This window comes from Sorex fumeus, unplaced genomic scaffold (genome assembly GCF_029834395.1).
Source record: "Sorex fumeus unplaced genomic scaffold, SorFum_2.1 ptg000002l, whole genome shotgun sequence".
Lineage (NCBI taxonomy): Eukaryota > Metazoa > Chordata > Mammalia > Eulipotyphla > Soricidae > Sorex > Sorex fumeus.
In genome coordinates, this window is record NW_026606059.1 from 34075173 (window position 1) to 34099000 (window position 23828).

The following is a 23828-nucleotide window of genomic DNA, read 5'->3' on the forward strand; positions in this document are numbered from 1 at the left end:
ATAGCAACATGAGGCCTTCAAAAAACCATCTAGACCTGAAGTCAAATAATGGGTTAGTAACCTGTGTGGGATATAACTACACGTCACAGAATTGTGAATAAGTGTCACTGTGAACATTGCTTTTGCAAGTGAGAATTTAAGAATAACTTTGAATGTCACAAAGAGGCGCATTCATTAAATTCCATTATATTTTTGTTAAATAATAGAACTCTTTTGGTGAGGCTATATGGAGACCACATTTTTAGGCAAAAGGAACAATTGTATAAAAAGGGAGTATTAAATTCATAGCATGATGACAAGGAAAAATGAGTCAAAGAAGCTTACTAGAAGCGCTGAGTCAAACTAAGAAGTGAATTAGGAGGTAGAGCACATAATTCATGATAACACCCTCTTATTACAATCTTGACAATGTATCTTAGTTACATTTTTATATATGCCTTAACACTAACCTGCATCAACTCCCAGACTTTACAGGGAAAATACTGTGTCTCTCATCCTTCCTTGTCAGCTAGCTCTGTACCTGACACAAATTGAGTACAGAGTAATTGTGTGAGATAATGAATTGATTGATTCATTGATTAATGGGTGACCCTGCTAATTGAGATTGCTATAAGTAGCCAATATTCATTTGACATCATTGCATCTAAAAGAAATGGTCTGACAAGATAAGAGACAATCTCTGAATATTCTGTTATTCTGAGGCCAAATTAAGGTGGCAGATTTTCAGGAATAAAAGCATGTGTGTTTGTATAAAAACAAATGTATGTTAAGTGATTCATATGGAATTTGATATGTAAATGTATGTTACAATTTATTTTTAAATGCTCTGTAGCAGACTGTAACTTGTACATAAAATACAGGGTTAAAACCTTGCTGGTTCTTCTAGGAATGGGTCACTTCAGATGCAGCATTGCTAGAACTTAGCACCACTCTGAGTACCAGTGACTTATTTCTTGCCTTTATCTAAGGAGCCATGCTGATTTCAACTTTAAAGCAATGGTTTTCACCCTACCCTAAATAAATATCCATCTCTGAGATCTGGAAGCAGTTTATTCAAAAAATTCTAGTGATTTTCAAAAAATTCAGGTAATTCTATGCCGGATCTAGGATCAAAGTACTAATACATTACATCAGAGGGGGAAAATTAATAGGAATACACATTTAGGGATCATGCAGTGAGTTAGTCCCTGTACAAAGTAGGATAATGGATTATGGCCCATTAGTAAGGCTTGAAATGAAATGAACAGGTTCCACCAAACACTAAGCAGACAAACAAGGAGGGGCGAGCCAGTGACATAGTATAGTGGATAGGTTGCTTTCCTTCACACAGCCATCCCTGGTTCAATTTCCTGCACCAAATATGGTCCCCTGAGGACCACCAGGAGTGACCTCAGAGCAAAGAGCCATTGGTAAGCCCTAAGCAGACTGCCAAATGTGGCCCCAAAGCAAACAACGGTCATGGTCACGGTACTCCCATTGTTCATCAATTTGCTGGAGCGGGCCCAGTAATGTCTCCATTGGAGACTTCGTTGTTACTGTGTTTGGCATATCAAATACATCACGGGTAGCTTGCCAGGCTCTGCCGTGCGGGCGAGATAGTCTCGGTTGCTTGCTGGGCTCTCCAAGAGGGGTGGAGGAATCGAACTCGGGTCGGCCATGTTGGCTGTGTGCAAGGCAAACATCTTACCGCTGTGCTATCGCTCCAGCCCCGAGCAAACAAATATAACTAAAACAAACCAATATCTGTTTTTATCAAAAAAGAATGAGGCTGGAGATGGTAAAGAGATGAAGATGCTTACCTCATTTCCCTCTGATCCCAGTTCAAATCTCTGGAACCCCATATGGTTCCTTGAACACCATGGATCACTCACTCTTGAGCACAAACCCAGAGTTAGCCCCTGAGTTCCACTGGGTGTGGCCCCAATGCTTCAAAATAAATTAGTGAAATTAATTACATAGAAGAGCAAACATCAGAGTATAAAACACATAATATTGCTTTGTGTCTCTTAGTTATAACTTTATATCCTTGTATTATAATTTGTTTGTTTTTTTTCTTTGGGGTGGGAGATTGTGCCACATTTGACTGTGCTCAGAGCTTACTCCTGGCTCTGTGCTCACATTTGACTGTTCTCAGAGCTTTCTCCTGGCTCTATGCTCAAGGATCACTCCTAGCTTGCTCAGGGAACCACATGGGGTGTTGGAGATCAAACCTGGATCATACATGTGCAATGCAAGCATCCTACTCTCTGTAATATTGCCCTGACCCCTATTCTTGTACTATATAATGTATACATTGAGTCAAAGTGTTTATGAAACAGTCTGGGATGCTGATTTTGTACTTATTTTGCAATCAATGTGAGGTGCTGTATAATTTACTAATCAAAACGAATATATTTTGTTTAGTGCTATATAGTTTATTAGTCAAAACAAATTCATTTTGTTTAGCTCTTATATCAGTCATCTTGGCTAAACAATACTGCAGTAATGAATAACTGAGTGACTTATAATGGGACATATATTGCTTGTTCAATTTATTGTTCATCACAAGTCAGGGTAGTCAGTACAGTTTCTAGATTTAGAGAGAGTCTTCTGTGTGAGACATTTTTTCACTTGTGCAGGTACCAGAGAACATAGTGAGTCTATGTGACAGTTCATAAGGCTTCTGCTGAGAAGGAGCATGTGTCACTGTTCACATTTCATTGGTCAAAGAAAGTCACATGACTAAGTCATGCTTAAGGGGGCATTCGAGAATAATGATCTTAAAGAAAGAGCAGTGAGGGGCTGGAGTGATAGTATAGCAGGTAGGGTGTTTGCCTTGCACGTGGCTCACCCAGGTTCGATTCACAGCATCCCTTATGGTCCCTTGAGCACCTCCAGGGGTAATTCCTGAGTGCATGAGCCAGGAGAAACCCCTGTGCGTTGCTGGGTGTGACCCAAAACGCAAAAATAAAAAAAAAAGAAAGAAAGAAAGAAAAAAAAGACCAGTGGATAGTGGGTTAGTGTAGTTAATGAGAAGTTTCTTTAAATATATATATATATATATACATATACACATGTATGTGCATATATGTATGTGCTTATATACACATGTATGCACACATTTAAGGAATAACAACTCCTTATATTCCTTGCTTGTAAGATTTACTGAGATTTTGGTAAGAATTAGTTTGTCTAAACTCTTATGGGTAAACACTCCTGGTCCTTCTCTCCAAGAACTTGCTGCCACAAATCTATTTGTCTCTCTGTCACTTTTCAATGAATAATGCAGCATTTTGTAATGGTGGTATTTAAGGCTTTAAAATACTTAAACTGTTTTGCTTCAGATTCTCAATTTTGGCCCTGTATTATATCGTCATCAACCAGAGGTGCTATTAGACGAAGACTCAGTTTATGAAAGGTACTTCTTGGGATATGGATATGGAAGAAAGTTATAGATAGGATATAGTTTGAAACCCTTTAGCCACCACAGTCTGGCTAGTATCAAGTGGCTCATTTTGTTTCCAGAGAATTAATGTTGTTTCCAAAAATGAGCTCTCATATGGCTCGTTCAGGTAACCAGTGTTGAATATGGAAATTAGATTTTTGTTCATACAAGTTTATTACATTATAGTTTATGAATCGCAGTGGCTATGTGCCAGACTCCCTTTCAAGCTAAGCAGCCTCTTTGCTGTGTTATTCCAGCTGAGTCTTTTATTTGAAGTGTTTCTTCATCTTGGCTCATTTAGCCACAAACAGAAGTTGCCCTATGGGAGATAACATCTTATGTTTATTTACTTTACAGGATTATCACCTCTGGGCTCATTGCAAGTGCAAAACATAAGAAAAAAGAAAAATATGATTTCACAAAAGTCAGGCATATTTTAATCTGACATTTGCCTATCTTTTCTTATGTAGTGTGCTACCAAGAAAATAAATCTTTGAATTGAGCATCTGGGAACCTAGTCCCTGATTGGTTGCTGTTTTGTTGCTCTGCAGTTTGGATCAAGTATTTTACTTTTCTAATTCTGTTTTCTTATTTGTTCTTAGTTTCGATTTTCAGGCCACACCCAGCGGTGCTCAGGACTTACTCCTGGCTCTGTGCGCAGGAATCATTTCTGGGGACCTTAATGTGGTGCTGGGGAGGGAATCTGGGTCGGCTTTATGCAAGGCAGGAGTCTTGCCTCCTGTATTATCTCTATCTCTAGTCTGTCCATTTCCTTATATGCAAACCATGTGATGAATTTCCTAAACATCTTCCTATTATCTGATTGTATTCTGTTTTGGAACTTCACACAAACAAGTTAATTCAGCAAAATGTTACACAATTTAAGAATAAATCTCTTTATATTTAGTAATGATAACAAAATTGCTAATAATTTCTAAGATTAGTCCTGATATTTAAACTTTTAAGTGATTTCTGCTTTTTTTAACTTAAACCATAAGACTAAGTATAATCTTTCCACCATATATTTTATATAACTACCATTTTATTTTTATTTTTATTTTTTTTATTTCTTTATTGAATCACCGTGGGAAAGGTTACAAAGCTTTCAGGTTTAGGTCTCAGTCATGCAAATATCAAACACATTTCCCTTTACCAAAACTTATTTTTTACCATGAAGAACCCCAATAAAACCCCACCCCCACCCCTCCCAGTCCCTGTGGGGCAGATGAATTCTAGTTAACACTCTATCTGCTTTGATTAGATTCATTGTTTCAATAAAAGATTCACCACTATTATTTAGAGTTTACCCCCCCCCCCCCCAAATCAGACATGCTGAAAAAGCATTGTGAAGTGATTTGCTTTCTACAGCTGGGTTCAGGAATTAAATGTTGGTTTTGGATTTCTGCTATTTTACTTATTGAACCTGGAAGTATTTCTACTGAAAGTCAGATAGTTAAGAAATTGGTTTCTGTGCACTGGAGACGTGGCCGTGCTGGAGAGCCGCCAGTGGGGGGCAACTGGTGGCCTCGGTAGGGCGTGAAGGGCGGACCGAAACGCCCCCCTTCCCATGAGGTTTTAGTCGCCCCCACTACCCCGGCTCATACCTGCTGTCCAAAAGGCTCCCATGCGGCCGCCATCTTTCTTTCCAGAGAGGAGAAGGCGACTGGGGCAACACCCTTTCCCCTCTGGACAGACCTGATGGCCTGGATTAACGCATAGTCCATTCACTTTTCTGCTCCAAGCTGCCGGGTTCTGCATTAAGTCCTTGTGCTTCTGGGGCCGTGGCCGTGCTGGAGAGCCGCTCGCGGGGGGCAACTGGTGACCTCGGTAGGGCGTGAAGGACGGACCGGAACGCCCCCCTTCCCATGAGGTTTTAGTCGCCCCCACATCCCCGGTTCATACCTGCTGTCCACAAGGCTCCCATGTGGCCGCCATCTTTCTTTCCAGAGGGAGGAGGGCGGAAGGGACCAACACCCTTTCCCCTCTGGGCAGACATGATGGCCTGGATTAACGCATAGTCCTTTCACTTTTCTGCTCCAAGCTGCTGGGTTCTGCATTAAGTCCTTGTGCTTCTGGGGCTGTGGCCGTGCTGGAGAGCCGCTCATAGGGGGGCAACTGGTGACCTCGGTAGGGCGTGAAGGGCGGACCGAAAGGCCCCCCTTCCCATGAGGTTTTAGTCGCCCCCACACCCCCGGCTCATACCTGCTGTCCACAAGGCTCCCATGCGGCCGCCATCTTTCTTTCCAGAGAGGAGAAGGCGACTGGGGCAACACCCTTTCCCCTCCGGACAGACCTGATGGCCTGGATCAACGCATAGTCCGTTCACTTTTCTGCTCCAAGCTGCCAGGTTCTGCATTAAGTCCTTGTGCTTATGGGGCTGTGGCCATGCTGGAGAGCTGCTCGTAGGGGGCAACTGGTGACCTCAGTAGGACGTGAAGGACGGACCGGAACGTCCCCCTTCCCATGAGGTTTTAGTCGCCCCCACTCCCCCGGCTCATGCCTGCTGTCCACAAGGCTCCCATGTGGCCGCCATCTTTCTTTCCAGAGAGGAGAGGGTGAATGGGGCAACACCCTTTCCCCTCCGGACAGACCTGATGGCCTGGATCAACACATAGTCCGTTCACTTTTCTGCTCCAAGCTGTCGGGTTCTGCATTAAGTCCTTGTGTTTCTGGGGCCTTGGCCGTGCTGGAGTGCCGCTCGCGGGGGGCAACTGGTGACCTCAGTAGGACGTGAAGGACGGACCGGAACGTCCCCCTTCCCATGAGGTTTTAGTCGCCCCCACTCCCCCGGCTCATACCTGCTGTCCACAAGGCTCCCATGCAGCCACCATCTTTCTTTCCAGAGAAGAGAGGGCGAATGGGGCAACCCCCTTTCCCCTCCGGACAGACCTGATGGCCTGGATTAACGCATAGTCCATTCACTTTTCTGCTCCAAGCTGCCGGGTTCTGCATTAAGTCCTTGTGCTTCTGGGGCTGTGGCCGTGCTGGAGAACCGCTCGTGGGGGGCAACTGGTGACCTCGGTAGGGCGTGAAGGACGGACCAGAACGCCCCCCTTCCCATGAGGTTTTAGTTGCCCCCACAGCCCCGGCTCATACCTGCTGTCCACAAGGCTCCCATGTGGCCGCCATCTTTCTTTCCAGAGGGAGGAGGGTGGAAGGGACCAACACCCTTTCCCCTCCGGGCAGCCAAGATGGCCTGGATTAACGCATAGTCCATTCACTTTTCTGCTCCAAGCTGCTGGGTTCTGCATTAAGTCCTTGTGCTTCTGGGGCCGTGGCCGTGCTGGAGAACCGCTCGCGGGGGGCAACTGGTGACCTCGGTAGGGCGTGAAGGACGGACCGGAACGCCCCCCTTCCCATGAGGTTTTAGTCGCCCCCACACCCCCGGTTCATACCTGCTGTCCACAAGGCTCCCATGCGGCTGCCATCCTTCTTTCCAGAGAAGAGAGGGCGAATGGGGCAACCCCCTTTTCCCCTCTGGCAGACTTGATGGCCTGGATTAATGCATAGTCCTTTCACTTTTCTGCTCCAAGCTGCTGGGTTCTGCATTAAGTCCTTGTGCTTCTGGGGCTGTGGCCGTGCTGGAGAGCCGCTCGTGGGGGGCAACTGGTGACCTCGGTAGGGTGTGAAGGACGGACCGGAACGGCCCCCTTCCCATGAGGTTTTAGTCAACCCCACTCCCCCGGCTCATGCCTGCTGTCCACAAGGCTCCCATGTGGCCGCCATCTTTCTTTCCAGAGAGGAGAGGGCGAATGGGGCAACACCCTTTCCCCTCTGGACAGTCATGATGGCCTGGATTAACGCATAGCCCATTCACTTTTCTGCTCCAAGCTGCTGGGTTCTGCATTAAGTCCTTGTGTTTCTGGGGCTGTGGCCGTGCTCCAAACTTAACTATGATTTTCAGAGAGAAACGTTGGGTGGTTTACTTTGTATATATGGATCACTTTGTGTGCAGAGAGATGTCGCGCGGCCGCACAAGCGGCCGCGCGGTTTTGAGGAAAAGTCCTAGTTCCTGCATACTCGAGCTGTGGTTGTAGAGGCTTCTGGTCACCGGGGTTCCATCTGGGGCAGGCGGGATGCGAAACCTACCCCATCTGGGGCTTCCCGATGATCTCGGCTCTTTTTGGAACCTGTTTTTTTTTTTTTCCTTCGGGATCTGCGGGTCCCGCCCTCCATGTTGTCCTTCTCTTTGGCTGATGCTGTAAATATGGCGCTGGGGGGCGGGCTGTGGGTGTGACTTCCGGAATCAGAGGTTACCTGGGAGGTGTAGTCCCGGGAGATTTGAGGAAAAGTCCTAGTTCCTGCATACTCGAGCTGTGGTTGTAGAGGCTTCTGGTCACCGGGGTTCCATCTGGGGCAGGCGGGATGCGAAACCTACCCCATCTGGGGCTTCCCGATGATCTCGGCTCTTTTTGGAACCTGTTTTTTTTTTTTTTCCTTCGGGATCTGCGGGTCCCGCCCTCCATGTTGTCCTTCTCTTTGGCTGATGCTGTAAATATGGCGCTGGGGGGCGGGCTGTGGGTGTGACTTCCGGAATCAGAGGTTACCTGGGAGGTGTAGTCCCGGGAGATTTGAGGAAAAGTCCTAGTTCCTGCATACTCGAGCTGTGGTTGTAGAGGCTTCTGGTCACCGGGGTTCCATCTGGGGCAGGCGGGATGCGAAACCTACCCCATCTGGGGCTTCCCGATGATCTCGGCCCTTTTTGGAACCTGTTTTTTTTTTTTTTCCTTCGGGATCTGCGGGTCCCGCCCTCCATGTTGTCCTTCTCTTTGGCTGATGCTGTAAATATGGCGCTGGGGGGCGGGCTGTGGGTGTGACTTCCGGAATCAGAGGTTACCTGGGAGGTGTAGTCCCGGGAGATTTGAGGAAAAGTCCTAGTTCCTGCATACTCGAGCTGTGGTTGTAGAGGCTTCTGGTCACCGGGGTTCCATCTGGGGCAGGCGGGATGCGAAACCTACCCCATCTGGGGCTTCCCGATGATCTCGGCTCTTTTTGGAACCTGTTTTTTTTTTTTTTCCTTCGGGATCTGCGGGTCCCGCCCTCCATGTTGTCCTTCTCTTTGGCTGATGCTGTAAATATCTAACTACCATTTTAATGATTCAAATATAAAATTAATCATTAATGCCGGATACTGTTTTGTCAGGTTCATTGAGATATGTGTTATATGGCCATGAAATTCACCCATTTTAAGTGTTTAATTTGATGAGTTTTAGTTAAGTGTTACAGTTCTGCAATCATTGCACAATGCAGAGGAAACTTTTATCAATCCAAAAGTTTCCTTGTGATTATTTTGCTAATACCCTTGCTCTATCCCTCATAAAGAAAAATGTATATGCTATCTGCCTCTACTGATGTAATATCTATCAATTTCATGAAATAAATCATGTAGCTGCATTCTCCTAGCAGCGTAGCTCTGAGGTATATCAACATTATAGACATCAGTGGTATAGACATCAGTTCCACTGGTGTGGAATATGACTAATATTCCATTTTTGTTGATGTCCTATTTTTTCAATCATTTTAAATGTCTCATTTTGTGGCTATTATGATTTGTATGTCTTTGCATATTTATATACATAATATATAAATATATATAATATATTTAACTATATATAAATCTCTTTTCAGTTTTTGCAGTTCTTTTCAATTATTTTCTATTCTACCTGAGAGCAGAACTGCTGTATCATATAGATAGTGTATACTGAACATTACAAGACATTTTAAGCTCTTTTTCCTTAGTTATTAAATGATTTTATATTTCCACCTTCAGCCTAAGAGAGTTTAAGTTCCTGTTCATCCTTGCCTACATTTGGTATATTGTTTTGTGTTTTACCATTCTAGTAAGTGAGTAGTAGTAGTTCATTTTAGTTTTAAATTTGCACTTTCCTAAAGATGCATAATGTTGTACATCTTTTCATCTGTGGTTGTCCATTACATATGCTCATTTTCAGATATTATAGTGGCTTTGTTTTCTTATTTCTTAGTATGTGTTCTACTATGTAGGAGGAAAAGTCACCTTCTATAGATGCATAAGAGTTCTGTGAAATTCATATATATATATGTATGTATATATATATATATGTATGTATATATATATATATATCTGAGCAGGGTAAGAAAGTACCCGTGGAACCAGAAAGAGAGACACCGAGATTCTGGCTTTTTCAGTCTTTTCTCTTATTCTAGGAATTGAGACACCTGTCTTCTGGAAGGCAGACCATGGAGAGAAGTAATTGTTATTGACTTATATGTCACTTTACCCAAGTTCCAGTTTAAAATGAAAATGCATGTAAGTTGTATGGATGCATACACATTTCACTTGTAATTATCATAGTTTCATAGGCTAGTCCTTTGTAATAATTTAGCTTCCTTAAAACTGTAGATTCTGGGCCATAGCACAGTGGGTAGAGCATTTGCTTGAATACGGCTGAGCCAGGTTTGCTCCCCATCATCCCATATGGTGCCTCAAGCACTGCCAGGAGTAATTCCTGAGTGTAGGGCCAGGAGTAACCCCTGATAATCACTGGTTGTAACCCACCCCTCCCCCCGCCAAAAAACCCTGTAGATTCTGATTTTTGGTTAAATTTCAAAATCAAATGATTTAATCGTATGTAAAAAATGATGAGTTAATAGAACTTATTTCTCTTCCATGGAGTGTAGTCAAATCCCATCTGTAAAATAAATCAGCATTTGATCATCTCAAAAATTACAAATTTAGTCGTATGATTTTCTGTTTTAATTAGGAGTAGAAATTACTTCAATTATGAATTGATTTCCCTCTTTAATATTGTCCAGTTAAACTTTTTAACTTGGTTTTTTCCTAATATCCTGTGCTTTTCCAAGGCATTTTTGTACTTTGCATGTATGCACTCTGAAAATATAAACCTCAAAAAGCTGTATAGTTCATAACACAGTAGCAAGGTGGTGGTGCCTCAACCCCTGACCAGAAAACTGTATATGAAATCCCTAAACTAAAGTCTAAATTAGACAAACAAAGGAAATATACAAGCAAATGAAAAAAGACTTTAAGTTGATGCTCTATTAAAAACCCTTAGGAAAAAGAAATTAGGAGAAAACCACAAAAGAGAAATTTGTATTCTGGATGATTCCAGGAAGTTACATGTTGAAATGATAATTATGATGGTAATGATAATAAGTTGATATGTTATTGTCAGCTACCACTTTTTGTACTCACTATGTATGTCATTGGCTTCAGTTCTTTGCATGCATCAACTTATTATCACATGAGGAGAATGCAGTAATGTGTCCCTTTATTACGTGAGTAATCCATAGATTGTTCCAAGACAGGTAGCTTGTGGGAGGTTGGTGGATCTGGGATCTGAACCATGCAGTTTGGCAAAACTAATCTGGTGGCTATTACAGTAGTCCACATAAGAACAATGATTTGAATTGTACCCTATTAATCTAAACTTCCCCTCTCGGACAGCCCGGAAAGCTACCGAGAGTATCTCGCCCACATGGCAAAACCTGGCAAGCTACCCGTGACGTATTCAATATGCCAAACACAGTAACAAGTCTCACAATGGAGATGTTACTGGGCCTGCTTGAGCAAATTGAATAACGGGAGGACAGTGCTACAGTGCTAATCTAAAACTACACTCATAAATAAATATTTTCCAGCGTTATTATCCTTGTTTGTGAGACCTGATTTCGAAAGTTATATAAAAACTGTTTTCCAAATATACTTTATTATTTCATTGGTATCAACCTGGGCATCCTTCTTGGCTTAAAAAAAAAAGTCACAATCATAAACTTCTCTCCATGAATCCCACATGAATGTGGCCTGACTTCTTATCCACAGAAACACTTATACATCACTCACTTTATCAAGGCATTAGTACAAATCAGCTAATGGAATTGAGTTAAAAATCCAAAGCTCTGTTTGGGTCACTCATTTGCATACACAACTAGTAAAGATTCTACTAGGATATGACTTGAAAAGTTATGTACTATGGTGTGAAAATATATTTCATGTTCTTCATGGTTTTGCTCTGATTCCATGCCAGTAATAGAGAAATATGTGAGAATTCTGCATTTTTTGTTTTTGCATTTTACATTTAATTCTTTGACTAAAATTTTTTTTAAAAGCTCTAAAAGTACTTTAACATAAACCTTCTTTCCTATCAGCAAGTTTAATCAAGTTTTTAGTTAATTGACATTCGGATAGAGCCAAAACATTTCAAGAGTAACATACTTATTTAGGACCCACTGAGTTAACAGATGGTTATAGAACAACACAAAAGTTAACAAAAAGCAAAGTTGTATCATTGATAGACTGAAAAGTGACATTTTTATTAATGTTCTTCTTTTTTGTGTGCAAAGCAGAGGTTGTTTTAGCACCAGACGCAGATCACATAGCACCAGTGGATTTGTGAGATTATAAACCTGAGGAACAAATGAGGGTTAAACACATGGTACAATAGATATTACTTATGTTAATGAATTCTATAATTTTTCTAGACGGGTCTAGATTAATGCATATCATGAAAAAAAGATTATGTTAGGTTCGATTGCCACTGTCAACAAATATTGAGCAGATCATTTATGTTCAGCATGAGTCAAGATTCCAAAACGTTCAGTATAAACTGGAGAAAACTAACCTATTGTTAGCTACACATGGGTGTACTGGAATTTTCTGAAGGGATTGAAGGATGTGTCTCTGTGCCACAGACTTCTTCAACCAAGCTTTGAAAGAGCAGTGTGGGACTGTTGGATAACATTGTGTTGTCCTTGCTTCTCCTGATTTTTTTTTTTTTTTTTGGTCTACCATTAGTCTGAGGTGGAGCGATAGCACAGTGGGTAGGGCATTTGCCTTGCATGCGGCTGACCTGAGTTCAATTCCTCCGCGCCTCTCAGAGAGCCCGGAAAGCTACTGAGAGTATCTCACCCACATGGCAAAGACTGGCAAGCTACCCGTAATGTATTCGATATGCCAAACACGGTAACAAGTTTCACAATGTTACTGGACCTGCTCGAGCAAATTGATGAACAAAAGAAGGATAGAGCTACAGTGCTACCACTAGTATGAGCTGGTATTTATGATGAGAGTTCAAGTGTCTCTTGAAAAGCAGAGGGTTGGATTTTATTTCAGAGAAATTACTAGTATGAAAGAATTTGTGGCCTTATATCTGTTGGGACTGGTATTTTGGTTGCTCTTTTAATTTAACTATATATATAATCAAATATATGTATATATGCATATGTAAATGTATATATAAATTTTTATATATTTAATGTATATAGGGCTGGAGCAGTAGCACAGCAGGTAGGGCATTTGCCTTGCATGCAGTCAACTCAGGTCCGATTCTTCCATCCCTCTCAGAGAGCCTGGCAAGCTACCGAGAGTATCCCACCCACACAGCAGAGCCTGGCAAGCTCCCTGTGACATATTTGATATGCCAAACACAGTAACAACAAGTCTCACAATGGAGACGTTACTGGTGCCTGGTCGAGCAAATCGATTAACAACAGGAGGACAGTGCTACAGTGCCCTCATACCTTGTTTGTCTGAAATGTTTTTGTCATTCCTTCAAATAGTGATAACTTTGCAGAGTATAGGATTCTTGGTTGGAATTTCTTTTTCTTCAGTGCTTCAGATATGTCTTTCTATTGTTAAAGATTTTTATTTGAGAAATTTGATACAATGCTAATCTTTCTTCTCTTGTAATTTTAGGAATCTTATCTCTGTCTTTTGTTCTTGTCATTTTGATTACAGTGGATTGTTGTGTTATTCTGTTTTGGGTTTACTTTGACTCTCATTCTCTGGTCTTCTGGATCAGTGCAACAATCTTCCTCTTCAGGTTGGGTAAGTGCCGAGCTATTGTTATTTCTTCAACCAGTTATTCTTTCCCTTTTCCACTTGCCTTCTTGGAAGTTCTGTGATTTTGAGATAGTTCCTCCTGATATTTTCATAATAATTATTAAATTCTCTTTTTTTGTCATTTTTTTCCTGTATTTTCTCTTCTTTTATTGTTGGAGTTGTGTAACTTGTCTGAAGCTCACTGATTAGATTTTCAGCTTTATGTATTCAGCTGCTGGAAAACTTGCTTCTGTGTTCTTTAGCTCCTTCATTTCTACTTGAGTCAGTGCTTTCATGTTTTCTATCAAAGTGTCTACAAGTTTATTGATTTTCTGTACACATTATTCTTTCAGATAACACTGAGAGGATTATTCTTCCAAAGTTTTCTCTGGGAAGCTTTGGAAGAGCTGGACTTTTGTTACTGTCCATTGATGTTGCTGATTTCTTTATTTTTCATTGTTCTTATTTCTGTTTGGGAACAAAGATAGAGTTCCAGGTTATCCTCAGCAGTCATCAGGTGCTACCATTTTCAAGATCAGGCTAGTACTTGTGACTCTTTTGTTGTAGTAATGGATGTTATTTCACCAGCTTTAAAGGAGCTTGATGATCACAAACAGTTGAAAGTTTTATACTTAGACTGGAGAGATAGCACAATGTTTAAGCCAGTTGTTGAGTTAGGTTGATCTCTCGCATCACATATTGTTCCCTGAATGTTAAGCCAGAAGAAAGCCCTGAGCACTGCCAGGCATTGCCCCCCACATACACACAAGGGGGAGAAGGAGGTAGGGAAGTAGGAGAAGTAGAGGAAGAAAAGGAGAAAAAATGGAAGGGCTGTTTCAGATCAGAATTTCCCCCAAGGTGCCCAAGTCTTTATGTCCAGAATCCTGATTGGCAACTAGGAGCAATTTGTCTTGATGACTACTATATTCCTGAGCACATGTCTCTTCTCTGCAATTATGGGTGACCTGTGTACCACCAACCATCTTTCCGTCCCAGGTGCAACCCTTCTGCACCTCCCTCCAATGGTGTATCAGACTCAAACTCTTGCTGAGGCACCACCCATCCTGTTTCTCAGCCCTGGGCAGCCTTAAACCAAGAATACTCTATTCAACACTTCGGTGTCTGCACACGCATGCTTGCCTTTCTCCAGTCCTGGGTCACTTGGATGTGTTGGAAAGAGCACCCACCTGTTTCTCACTTCATGGTAGCCTAGGAGACTCCCTGCAGTTTGTCTTCTCTCAGGGGACTGGCTTTGCAGCCAATTAAATCCCCTGTGATGTTTGCTGCTATGTGCCTCACAAAAGTTTAAAGTGAGCCCCATGGTATCTCTTCAGAAACGGTAGCGGGATCTGCAGAAGCAGCTGTGGATCTTTCCTGAGGCTTTTCTGTCCTTAGACTATCATGATAGGCTTGGCACCAGGTCACCAAACACAAAGAAAATCCCTCTCCCTGTGGGCTCTGAGTAACTTCCGCCCAGTCCCTGCAGCTCCCTGGGAGTTTCTTTTGCATAAATGCAGACCTCAGACTCAGCAGCACTGCAGCTCCTGATTCTGCCCAAGACCTGTACTTGGGGATGCTCTCTTCTTAGTTCTCTCTCCTGGTGTCAGTTCCCTCTCTCCAGGCAGTGGTGAGAGCTCCATTAACTATAGCTCAAATCTCTAGTCCACTACTCTCCCTGATGGAGAGAAACCATCTCTGTATATGGTCACTGCTCTGTCTCTAATTTAGGATTCTAGCCGAGGCCCTTCAAAATCTTCTTTTGATAGGACTGGGGTTTTTGTTAGTTTGTTTACAAACTCTGGAGCTTTTTCATTTTGCTCTATAATTCTGCATTCTGGTCCACCTCCTCAACCTTTATTTATTATTTTCCCCCTTCCTTTCCCTTGCCTTCTTGTTGTCAGTGTTGACATATGCCGGAGTCACACACTTAGTGGTGGCACTTCCACTTACTTTATTGCAGTCTGAGGCACCAGTTATGTCACCAGCAGTGCCGGAAATCGCACTCAGCAACGTAGGATGGGATTGAATTTGCAGCATTATGCCACCTCTATCACTGAGCTATAGCCCCAGGACTCCCAAAATCTCTTCTGCTTCTTTAAAAAGCAGAAACCACGTATTTGTAGTGTCACAGTGGAACTAGTTGCTTCAGTCTTTGTCAGAACTAGAATTTAATGAATATTTCTTTAATCTGAATTTCTGTTTGTATTTTATGAAAAGTTGGTCAGTAAGGAAATCTTATTTGCATTCTTATGTAAATAAAAATATATTTTAAAAAAAGCAGAAACCAGTATATCAATTCTCTGCTTAAAATTAACATTTTATTTATATTATGTTTTGTTTTGTGGAGCAATTTGAGATTTACAGGAAGTTGAGAAAATTAAAGAGTTTCCATATACTCAGTTTCCTTTTCCTCCCAATTATTAATACCTTGAATTAGTGTGGCACATTTATTACCACTGAACCAATATTTAGGCATAAATTAACAAGAGTTCTAAAGTCTACATTAGGATTCACTGTGTGTTAAACAATATGAGTTCTGACCAGTGTATGATGTCATGCATATAAAATTACATATCACCAGAATAATTTCCTTACCATAAAAATTCCGAACACTCTATTCATTCCTCCTTTCTTCCCCCCTTATATACACAACTGGCAGATACCAATTCCCCTCACCCCAAAAATCCCCATGATTTTGCTTCTCAGAATGTTTGAAGTTGCAATTTTACAAACTGTATGTTAACAAGTACTTTACACACTGTGTGTAAACAAATACTAAGACACAGTATGAAGAAAATGGTATTGTTCAATTAAGTAGCTTCCAAAGTATGTCAAACTAACAGTCTGAAAAGTTCCTTACTATTAAAGACCTCAACAGCAAACCCATACCATAAGGTACATTGAAGACCAAGGTGGCAAAACCCTCCATGACATTGAAGCTAATGGTATCTTCAAAGATGTCACGCCACTGGCTGAGCAAGTAAAAACAGAGATAGATAAATGGGACTATCTTAAACTAAGAAGCTTCTGCATCTCAAAGGAAACAGTGACCAAAATACAAAGACAGTCTACAGAATGGGAAAGGATATTCGCCGAATACACATCTGACAAGGGGTTGATATCGAGGATATATAAAGTACTGGTTGAACTCCACAAGACGAAAACATCCAACCCCATCAAAAAATGGGGCAATGAAATGAACAGAAACTTTTTCAAAGAAGAAATCCGAATGGCAAAAAATCACATGAGAAAATGCTCTACATCATTAATCATCAGGGAGATGCAGATCAAAACCACAATGAGATACCATCTCACACCTCAGAGACTGGCTCACATCCACAAGAACAAAAGCAACCAGTGCTGGCACGGATGTGGCAAGAAAGGGACACTCCTTCACTGTTGGTGGGAATGCCGACTGGTTCAGCCCTTTTGGAAAACAGTATGGACGATTCTCAAAAAATTAGAAATTGAGCTCCCATTTGACCCAGCAATACCACTCCTGGGAATATATCCCAGAGAGGCAAAAATGCATAGTCGAAGTGACATCTGCACTTGTTTGTTCATTGCAGCACTCTTTATAATAGCCAGAATCTGGAAAAAACCTGAGTGCCCAAGAACACATGACTGGTTAAAGAAACTTTGGTACATCTACACAGTGGAGTACTATGTAGCTGTTAGAAAAGATGAAGTCATGAAATTTACATACAAGTGGTACAATATGGAAAGTATCATGCTAAGCGAAATGAGTCAGAAAGAGAGGGATAGACATAGAAATATTGCATTCATCTGGGGGATATAAAGTAACAAAGTATGAGATTAATACCCAAGAATAGCTGAGATCAGCACCAGGAGGATTACTCCATGGCTTAGAGGCCAGCCGGGTATTCTAGGGGAAAGGGCAGCTCAGATAGAGAAGGGAGCACCAAATAAAGGGTGTTTGGAGGATCCTCCCAGGATGGGAGATACATGTTGAAAGTGGACTATGGACCAAACATGATTGCCACTCAATGCCTCTTTTGCAGACCACAACACCCAAAAGGAGAAAGAGAACAAAAGGGAACGCCCTGCCACAGAGGCGGTGGGGGGAGGGGGAATGGGGGGAATGGGGGTGGGAGGGATACTGGGATACATGGTGGTGGAAAATGGGCACTAGTGGAGGGATGGGCATTTGATCATTGTATAATCAAAACCCAAGCACAAAAATTTTTAAGTCTACAACTGTACCTCATGGTGTTTCACTAATAAAAATTTAAAAAAAAAGAAAAAAATTTCCTTAATAATAGCATCAAAAGGTCATTATTGTCATATTCCACAATGCACATCAGTTGTATAGTTTTCAAAATTTTAACCACATACAAAAATACAATTTTAATTAGGAGCAATATTTTAAGTATTAAAAACTTTTAATCAACACATACTTTATTTTGCTTAAATAAATAAAGATATATGTGTACAAGTTGCTCACATAGGAGATAGGTGATAGGATTGATTCAGCTCCTAGAATGTCACAGGATAAATGGGAAAGAATAAAACACGTTGGCAAGTATTGATTATTGGGAAAAGTGATAGACTTTAAGGACTTATGTAAACCATTGTGATGGACACATTGGTTTTATGTTTTCATTTTTATATATAATTTTATTTGACTAAAGGTATAACATAAAGATGAACTTCAAATATTAGAAACCATAGGTTCAGTGTTGGTTCTCTCTTATAGTATGTGCTTATTTTTGACTGAAGGAAAATACCTTAAATTTGTCTTTCAAATTTTATAGACATTTTATATATTTGAAGTACTTATGACTATTTGCTTCCAGATCAATTTGGACTGTGCCTGATGTTTTGCACAGCCTTCCAGATTAAAATGATGGTAGAACAGCTTGTGCATAGACCTTGGGTCTAATTTTTGAGAACTTATGTAAGCTCTAACTGGGTAGTTTCTGAAGTGTGTCCTTGTAGTTTCATAAATAGTGAAGAGGATATTTGAGGATATGCATATTGTTAGTATGAGATTTAAAAGAGGGTAAATACTATTGTTTTTGATCATTGTATAACTGAACCCCAAGCACAAAAATTTCTAAGTTTACAACTGTATCTCATGGTGTTTCACTAATAAAATTTTTTTAAAAATGTAAAAAGCCTAGTGAAATCTAAAAAAATAAATAAATAAGTAAATAAAATTTTGCAGATTGTGTGCTTAAAAAAAAGACTATTGTTTTTTCTCTGGTTTGGTTTGGTTTTTGTTACATAACATCAGCTGCTTCAGGAGTCATTTCTACTTTGGAATTTAATTATTCTCAATAAACCTTCTGTCTTCTGAATCAGCTATGGGCAGTGGGCAAGGTTTTTGTTGGTGGTGTTTTTTTTTGTAGCATTATGGTGATTTCTTTCCTCCCTAAATATAATGATGAAGATAGATTTCTGTAATATATCGTTGATGGTTCATCAGTTGAAATAGCACTATATTTTTTCCTGAAACTATTCATAGTTGTGACAAGATGGTTAAATACTTTTAGGCTTATTCATGCCAGAATGAACACAGCTGTAAGAAATGATGACCGCTAATCTTTGTAACAATAAAATGGCTTTCTAATGTGTTTCTCCAGCTCTGAGTATTAATATTCCCCTGGATTTCTGAACTCCACTCTTTTCCCCCACAGAAATCTGTGAATAAGACACATTTTGACCAAATGACAGGCATAGAGGTAGGAGAAAGCTGCATTAGATTAGAATATGACAAAAATTTCAAAACCTTTACCACAATGCAGCATTCAAGTAACATTAAGTAAAATAGTATAAGTAGACCAATGAAGAGAATCAATGTACTGAAAGAACCTTCTTAAACTTGCTGGTTTTAGAAGAACCCTTGATTTGTAGCATGTGCTCAGTGGAAACTTCTGTCTCAGGCCCCATGGTACTACCATGTGTTAGGTGACCTCCTGCTTAGCCTTTAGATTTAGAATACGGAAGATTATATTCCAGAAAATCTCATGAGAGCAAAGCTAAAGTATTATATCCACAATTCTCTGTAGTGTTTATGTCGTTTTAAACTATGTGTATTTAAACAGCAGCACATATTTTGTAAATTAAGATGAAGATAAATATGTCCTAAAAAGGGAAAATAATCTTGACACCTATTTTCTCTATTTCTATCACTTCTCAGATTAATTTTGTTTTGCTTAAATTTTTCCCCTTAGAGATTTTTTGGTTATATATATATATATATATATGTATATATATATATATAATTTAATTTTATCATGGAGTGTTGTGGGGGAATAAAACCTTCTGATAGGGTTAATCTGGCTACACAAACATCCATGGGAGTATGATCATAATCATGATCTTTGACTGGATCTAAGCTAGTAATATCTTGTGATTAATCAAAATGGGCTGCATTGCATTTAGTATATTCACAGATGGGCCAGGGAATCATCAGAGTTCTTTTGAATATTTTTTTAAATCCCTTCTAGGATAATTTTTTTTTACTTTAATCAGATTGAGTTTACCAAATAAATGAATAGGAAGAAATTTTAAAGTACAGCTTTGCTGGTATTATAGAATTTTAAAAAGGAAAAAAACTTACTCTTTAATACAATTTGTCTTTGTTTCATTTTACATGCTTCACACAGTTTTTGTTTTCTTATAAAATTTTACAAACATTCCTATTCATTTGTATTTGAATAAAAACACAAAATGTAGTATCAAAATGAGGACTGGAGAGATAGTCCAGTGGGTAGGGCGTATGGCTCACACACGGACAGCCTGGGTTCCATGCCCAGCACTACATATTGTCCCAGAGCCTTGCCAAGAGTGATACCAGAGCGCAGAGCCAGAAATAAACCCTGAGCACAGCTGGGTCACTGTCACTGTCACTGTCCTCCCGTTGTTCATCGATTTGCTCAAGCAGGCCCAGTAACATTGTGAGACCTGTTTTTACTGTATTTGGCATATTGAATACATCATGGGTAGCTTGCCAGGCTCTGCCGTGTGGGCGAGATACTCTCGGTAGCTTGCCGGACTCTCCGAGAGGGGCGGAGGAATTGAACTTGGGTCGACCTAGTCGGCCGCGTGCGAGGAAACACCCTACTTGCTGTGCTAGCTGGGTATAGCCTGAAAACCAAAACGAAAAAATAAAATCTTGTATCAAAATGTACTTCATGGAAACAATGGTATCAAAATGTACTTTCTAGAAATAATATTAGAGGTCTGTTTTGGTTCAGTTTTCTGTTTCATACTTGTTTTATTTTCATTTTTACTTTTTGACCACATTCAGCAGTGCTCAGGGCTGACTCCAGGCTTTGTGCTCAGGGAGCACTCAGGCAACATTGGGGGGACTCTGTGTGGTGCAGGGAATCAAGCCAGGGTCATTTGTGCACAAGACAAATGTCTTAACTCCTGTACTGTACCTTCAGTTAAATATTTAGGTTTCAGTTACTCTCAGCATTAAAGATTTTTTAAGATATTAATTAATATAATTTTAGATATTAATTATTTTAAGATATTAAGATATTAATTTAAGATATTAATTAATTCTAATTATGTAATTCCAGTCTAACTGACATCTGATAACAGTGAGCTTGACTTTGGTAACTAAATTACTTGAAATCTTTCTAAAATCTGGAATGCAGCAAGAGCTCTCATACACAAACTGCTTCCTATATTTCTGTTATTTCAGGCCGCCTTTGAACCTTAAAAGACACAATTTCGTTATACAAGCATGAAAATTTTTTAGAGCATTACAAAGCTGTTCATGATTTAATTTCAACCATACAGTATTCCAACATCCAACATCCCTCCACCAGTGTACATTTCGCAGCACCAGTGTCCCCAGGTTCCCTCCCATCACCCCCCACTTCCACCCCCCACCCCCACCTGTCTCTTTGGCAAGCTCTTTTCTTCTCTCTCTCCCTCTCTCACCCCCCCCCACACACACTCACACACATTGTGGTTTGCAGTATCGATACTTAAAGATTATCAAGAATATCCCTTTACCTACTTCTAACTCTCAGATCTTGTCCAGAGTGATCATCCCCAGCTATTATTGTCATAGCAGTCACTTCTCTATCTTACCTACCTTCTGCCCCCCACACACCTGTGATTAGTTCCAACCTAATTGACCAATCCACCTAACCCCTGTTTACATTGGCCATGGATATTATTATTCTACTATATATTTTTATATGCCACAAATGAATGCAGTCATTCTATATCTGTCCCTTTCCTTCTAACTCATTTCACTCAGCATGATAGTCTCCATGATGTCCATATATAGGCAAATTTCATGACTTCATTTTTCCTGACAGCTGCATAATATTCCATTGTGTAGATGTGCCGTAGTTCCTTTATCCATTCATCTGTTCTTGGGCACTCAGGTTGTTTCCATATTCTGGGTATATGGTGAATAGTGCTGCATTGAACATGGGGGTACAGATGGTGTTTCTGCCGGGTGTTTTGGGGCCCACAGGATATAACAAACATGAAATTTTAAAACAAACCAAAAGAAGTGAATTCAACTGTCTATACCAGAGCTGTACATACTGGACAAAGCTCAATAAGCATATGTCTGTTGTTCTATAGTCTTTGAATTAAATAATTGGGAAAAAAGCTGGAATTTAACAACCTACTTTCTAGGCTGAATTACTGTCTCATCTGTATCAAAACAAGAATGATCTTTTTGTCTCTTTTTTTTTCTAATAGGAGACCTGGTGAACCTCCCTTGATTAAAGGCTGGATTCCTTACCTTGGACAGGCTCTGAATATACAGAAAGATCCCATTGGTTCCTTTAAAACTCTTCAAAGTCAACATGGTGACATTTTCACTCTTCTCATTGCTGGTAAGCACAAGCTCTGTAAATACCATACACATATCAGAACTGTCTATCGGTCCTGTCTATCCTATCTGTTTGCTTATTCTTTTAAAATTTGGAGGCCAGAGTGATAATACAGTGTGTAGGTGGTTTTCCCTACCTGGTGCTGACCTGGGTTGAATTCCTGACCTGGGTTCAATACCCAGCATCCCATCTGGTCCCCCAACCACTGCCACGAGTAATTCTTGAATGCAGAGCCAGGAGTAATCCCTGAGTACCCCCAGGTGTAATCCCAAAACCAAGAATAATTAATAAATAAAAGTCACTTATTTTAAAATTTTTAATCCTATTTTAAAATTTTGAATCTTATGTTCAAGTGGTTAGATACAATAAACTATTAAAATTGCCATTTTTGTTTTTAATGCATTTTAAATAATTTATGTGAGATATCAAAATATTTGTATAGCTCTGTTTTGTTTTGATTCACATCCAGCAGTGATCAGGGCTTATTCCTGGCTCTGCACTCAGGGATCACTCCTGGCTGGGCTCAGAGGACAAAATGAAATATTAGGAATTGGACCCAGGTCAGCCATGTGCAAGGAAATCCCCTGCCCACTCTACTATGACTCCAGCCACAGGAGTTTTTAATTTCTAGTGGTGAGTTATATATTTAACTGCAATACTAGACAGCTATAGTTGAATATGTACTAATACTTCCCTTTAGTTTAAATAAATTCCTGTAAGGAAGTCCTGTTAATATTATGGTTCTAATGATCAGTTTTCAATATAGCTCATATGGGAAATACAAAATGAGCAACAGAATCTTCCACCCTTGTCCCATAATGTGACTACTGAGTGTATGTTCTTTTATGATGAGCAAATGATTGTCATCCCCAAAAGCCTCAAGGGACATGGATGTCATCTTAATAAAGAAATTAAAAGGTACATCTTTTCATGAGAAACCACATAAATTCGTGACCTGTCACAGAAAATAGTTCTCTAATTGGTTTTGTGTGGTGGTACAGCAGAGTCATTTTCCCTGGATGTCATCCTAGCGAAGCACCACTGTACATCATTGTCAAAAGCCAGTGAAATCTTCCTAATAAGAGGAATACTATAATCTGGTCATCCTCATCAAATAAAAAGTTGGTTCATGTTCCATTCTTTCAACTAGTATATGTGACTTAAAACTTTAAGAAATTCCATTGAAAAGCCCTTTAGCCAAGGAGATTACAAGCTTATAACTATGGAGATTTGATTTTAAACTCACACTTACTTCATGTTTTTTGATTGGAGAGTTCTAGTCAAAGAGTTAACTAGTATTCTGAATCCCCAGGGATGTCTCTATTCAGCATTAAATCTTTGAAAAAATAACATCAAATTTTAACTTATGTAATCTTACTTATGTAATTTTGTTATATGTGTAACTCATTATAATTTTTTGTAAATAATTAATGACACAGTTTGCATCATGTAGCTACACCTTCCTAAAATAATTAATTTTGACAGCAAAAACTATGTTGAGCTAGTGAAGGATCATGTGTGAGTAGGTAATATGGGAATGCTAGAGTATTTCTTAGACCTAGTCTTAAAAAAATAATTCGATTGTTTGTTTGTTTGGGGGTCACAAGTGACAATGCTCAGAGTTTACTCCTGACTTTTCACTCAGGAATAAGTTCTGACAGTGCTCAGGGGACCATATGGGATGCTGGGTATTAAAGACCAGGTCAACCACTTGGACGGCAAGCACCCTACCCATTGTACTATATCTCTG

General features: G+C 40.2%; 1 protein-coding gene across 1 annotated transcript in view; it reads left to right on the top strand.

Moving 5' to 3' along the window:
* The window catches only part of LOC130042987 (cytochrome P450 7B1), a 208274-nt gene that overhangs the window by 152499 nt on the left and 31947 nt on the right, over positions 1 to 23828 (top strand). The window contains exon 2 of the mRNA XM_056135325.1: positions 21945 to 22081. Coding sequence (XP_055991300.1) covers positions 21945 to 22081 — 137 coding nt within the window. The remainder of the gene's footprint in view (positions 1 to 21944; positions 22082 to 23828) is intronic.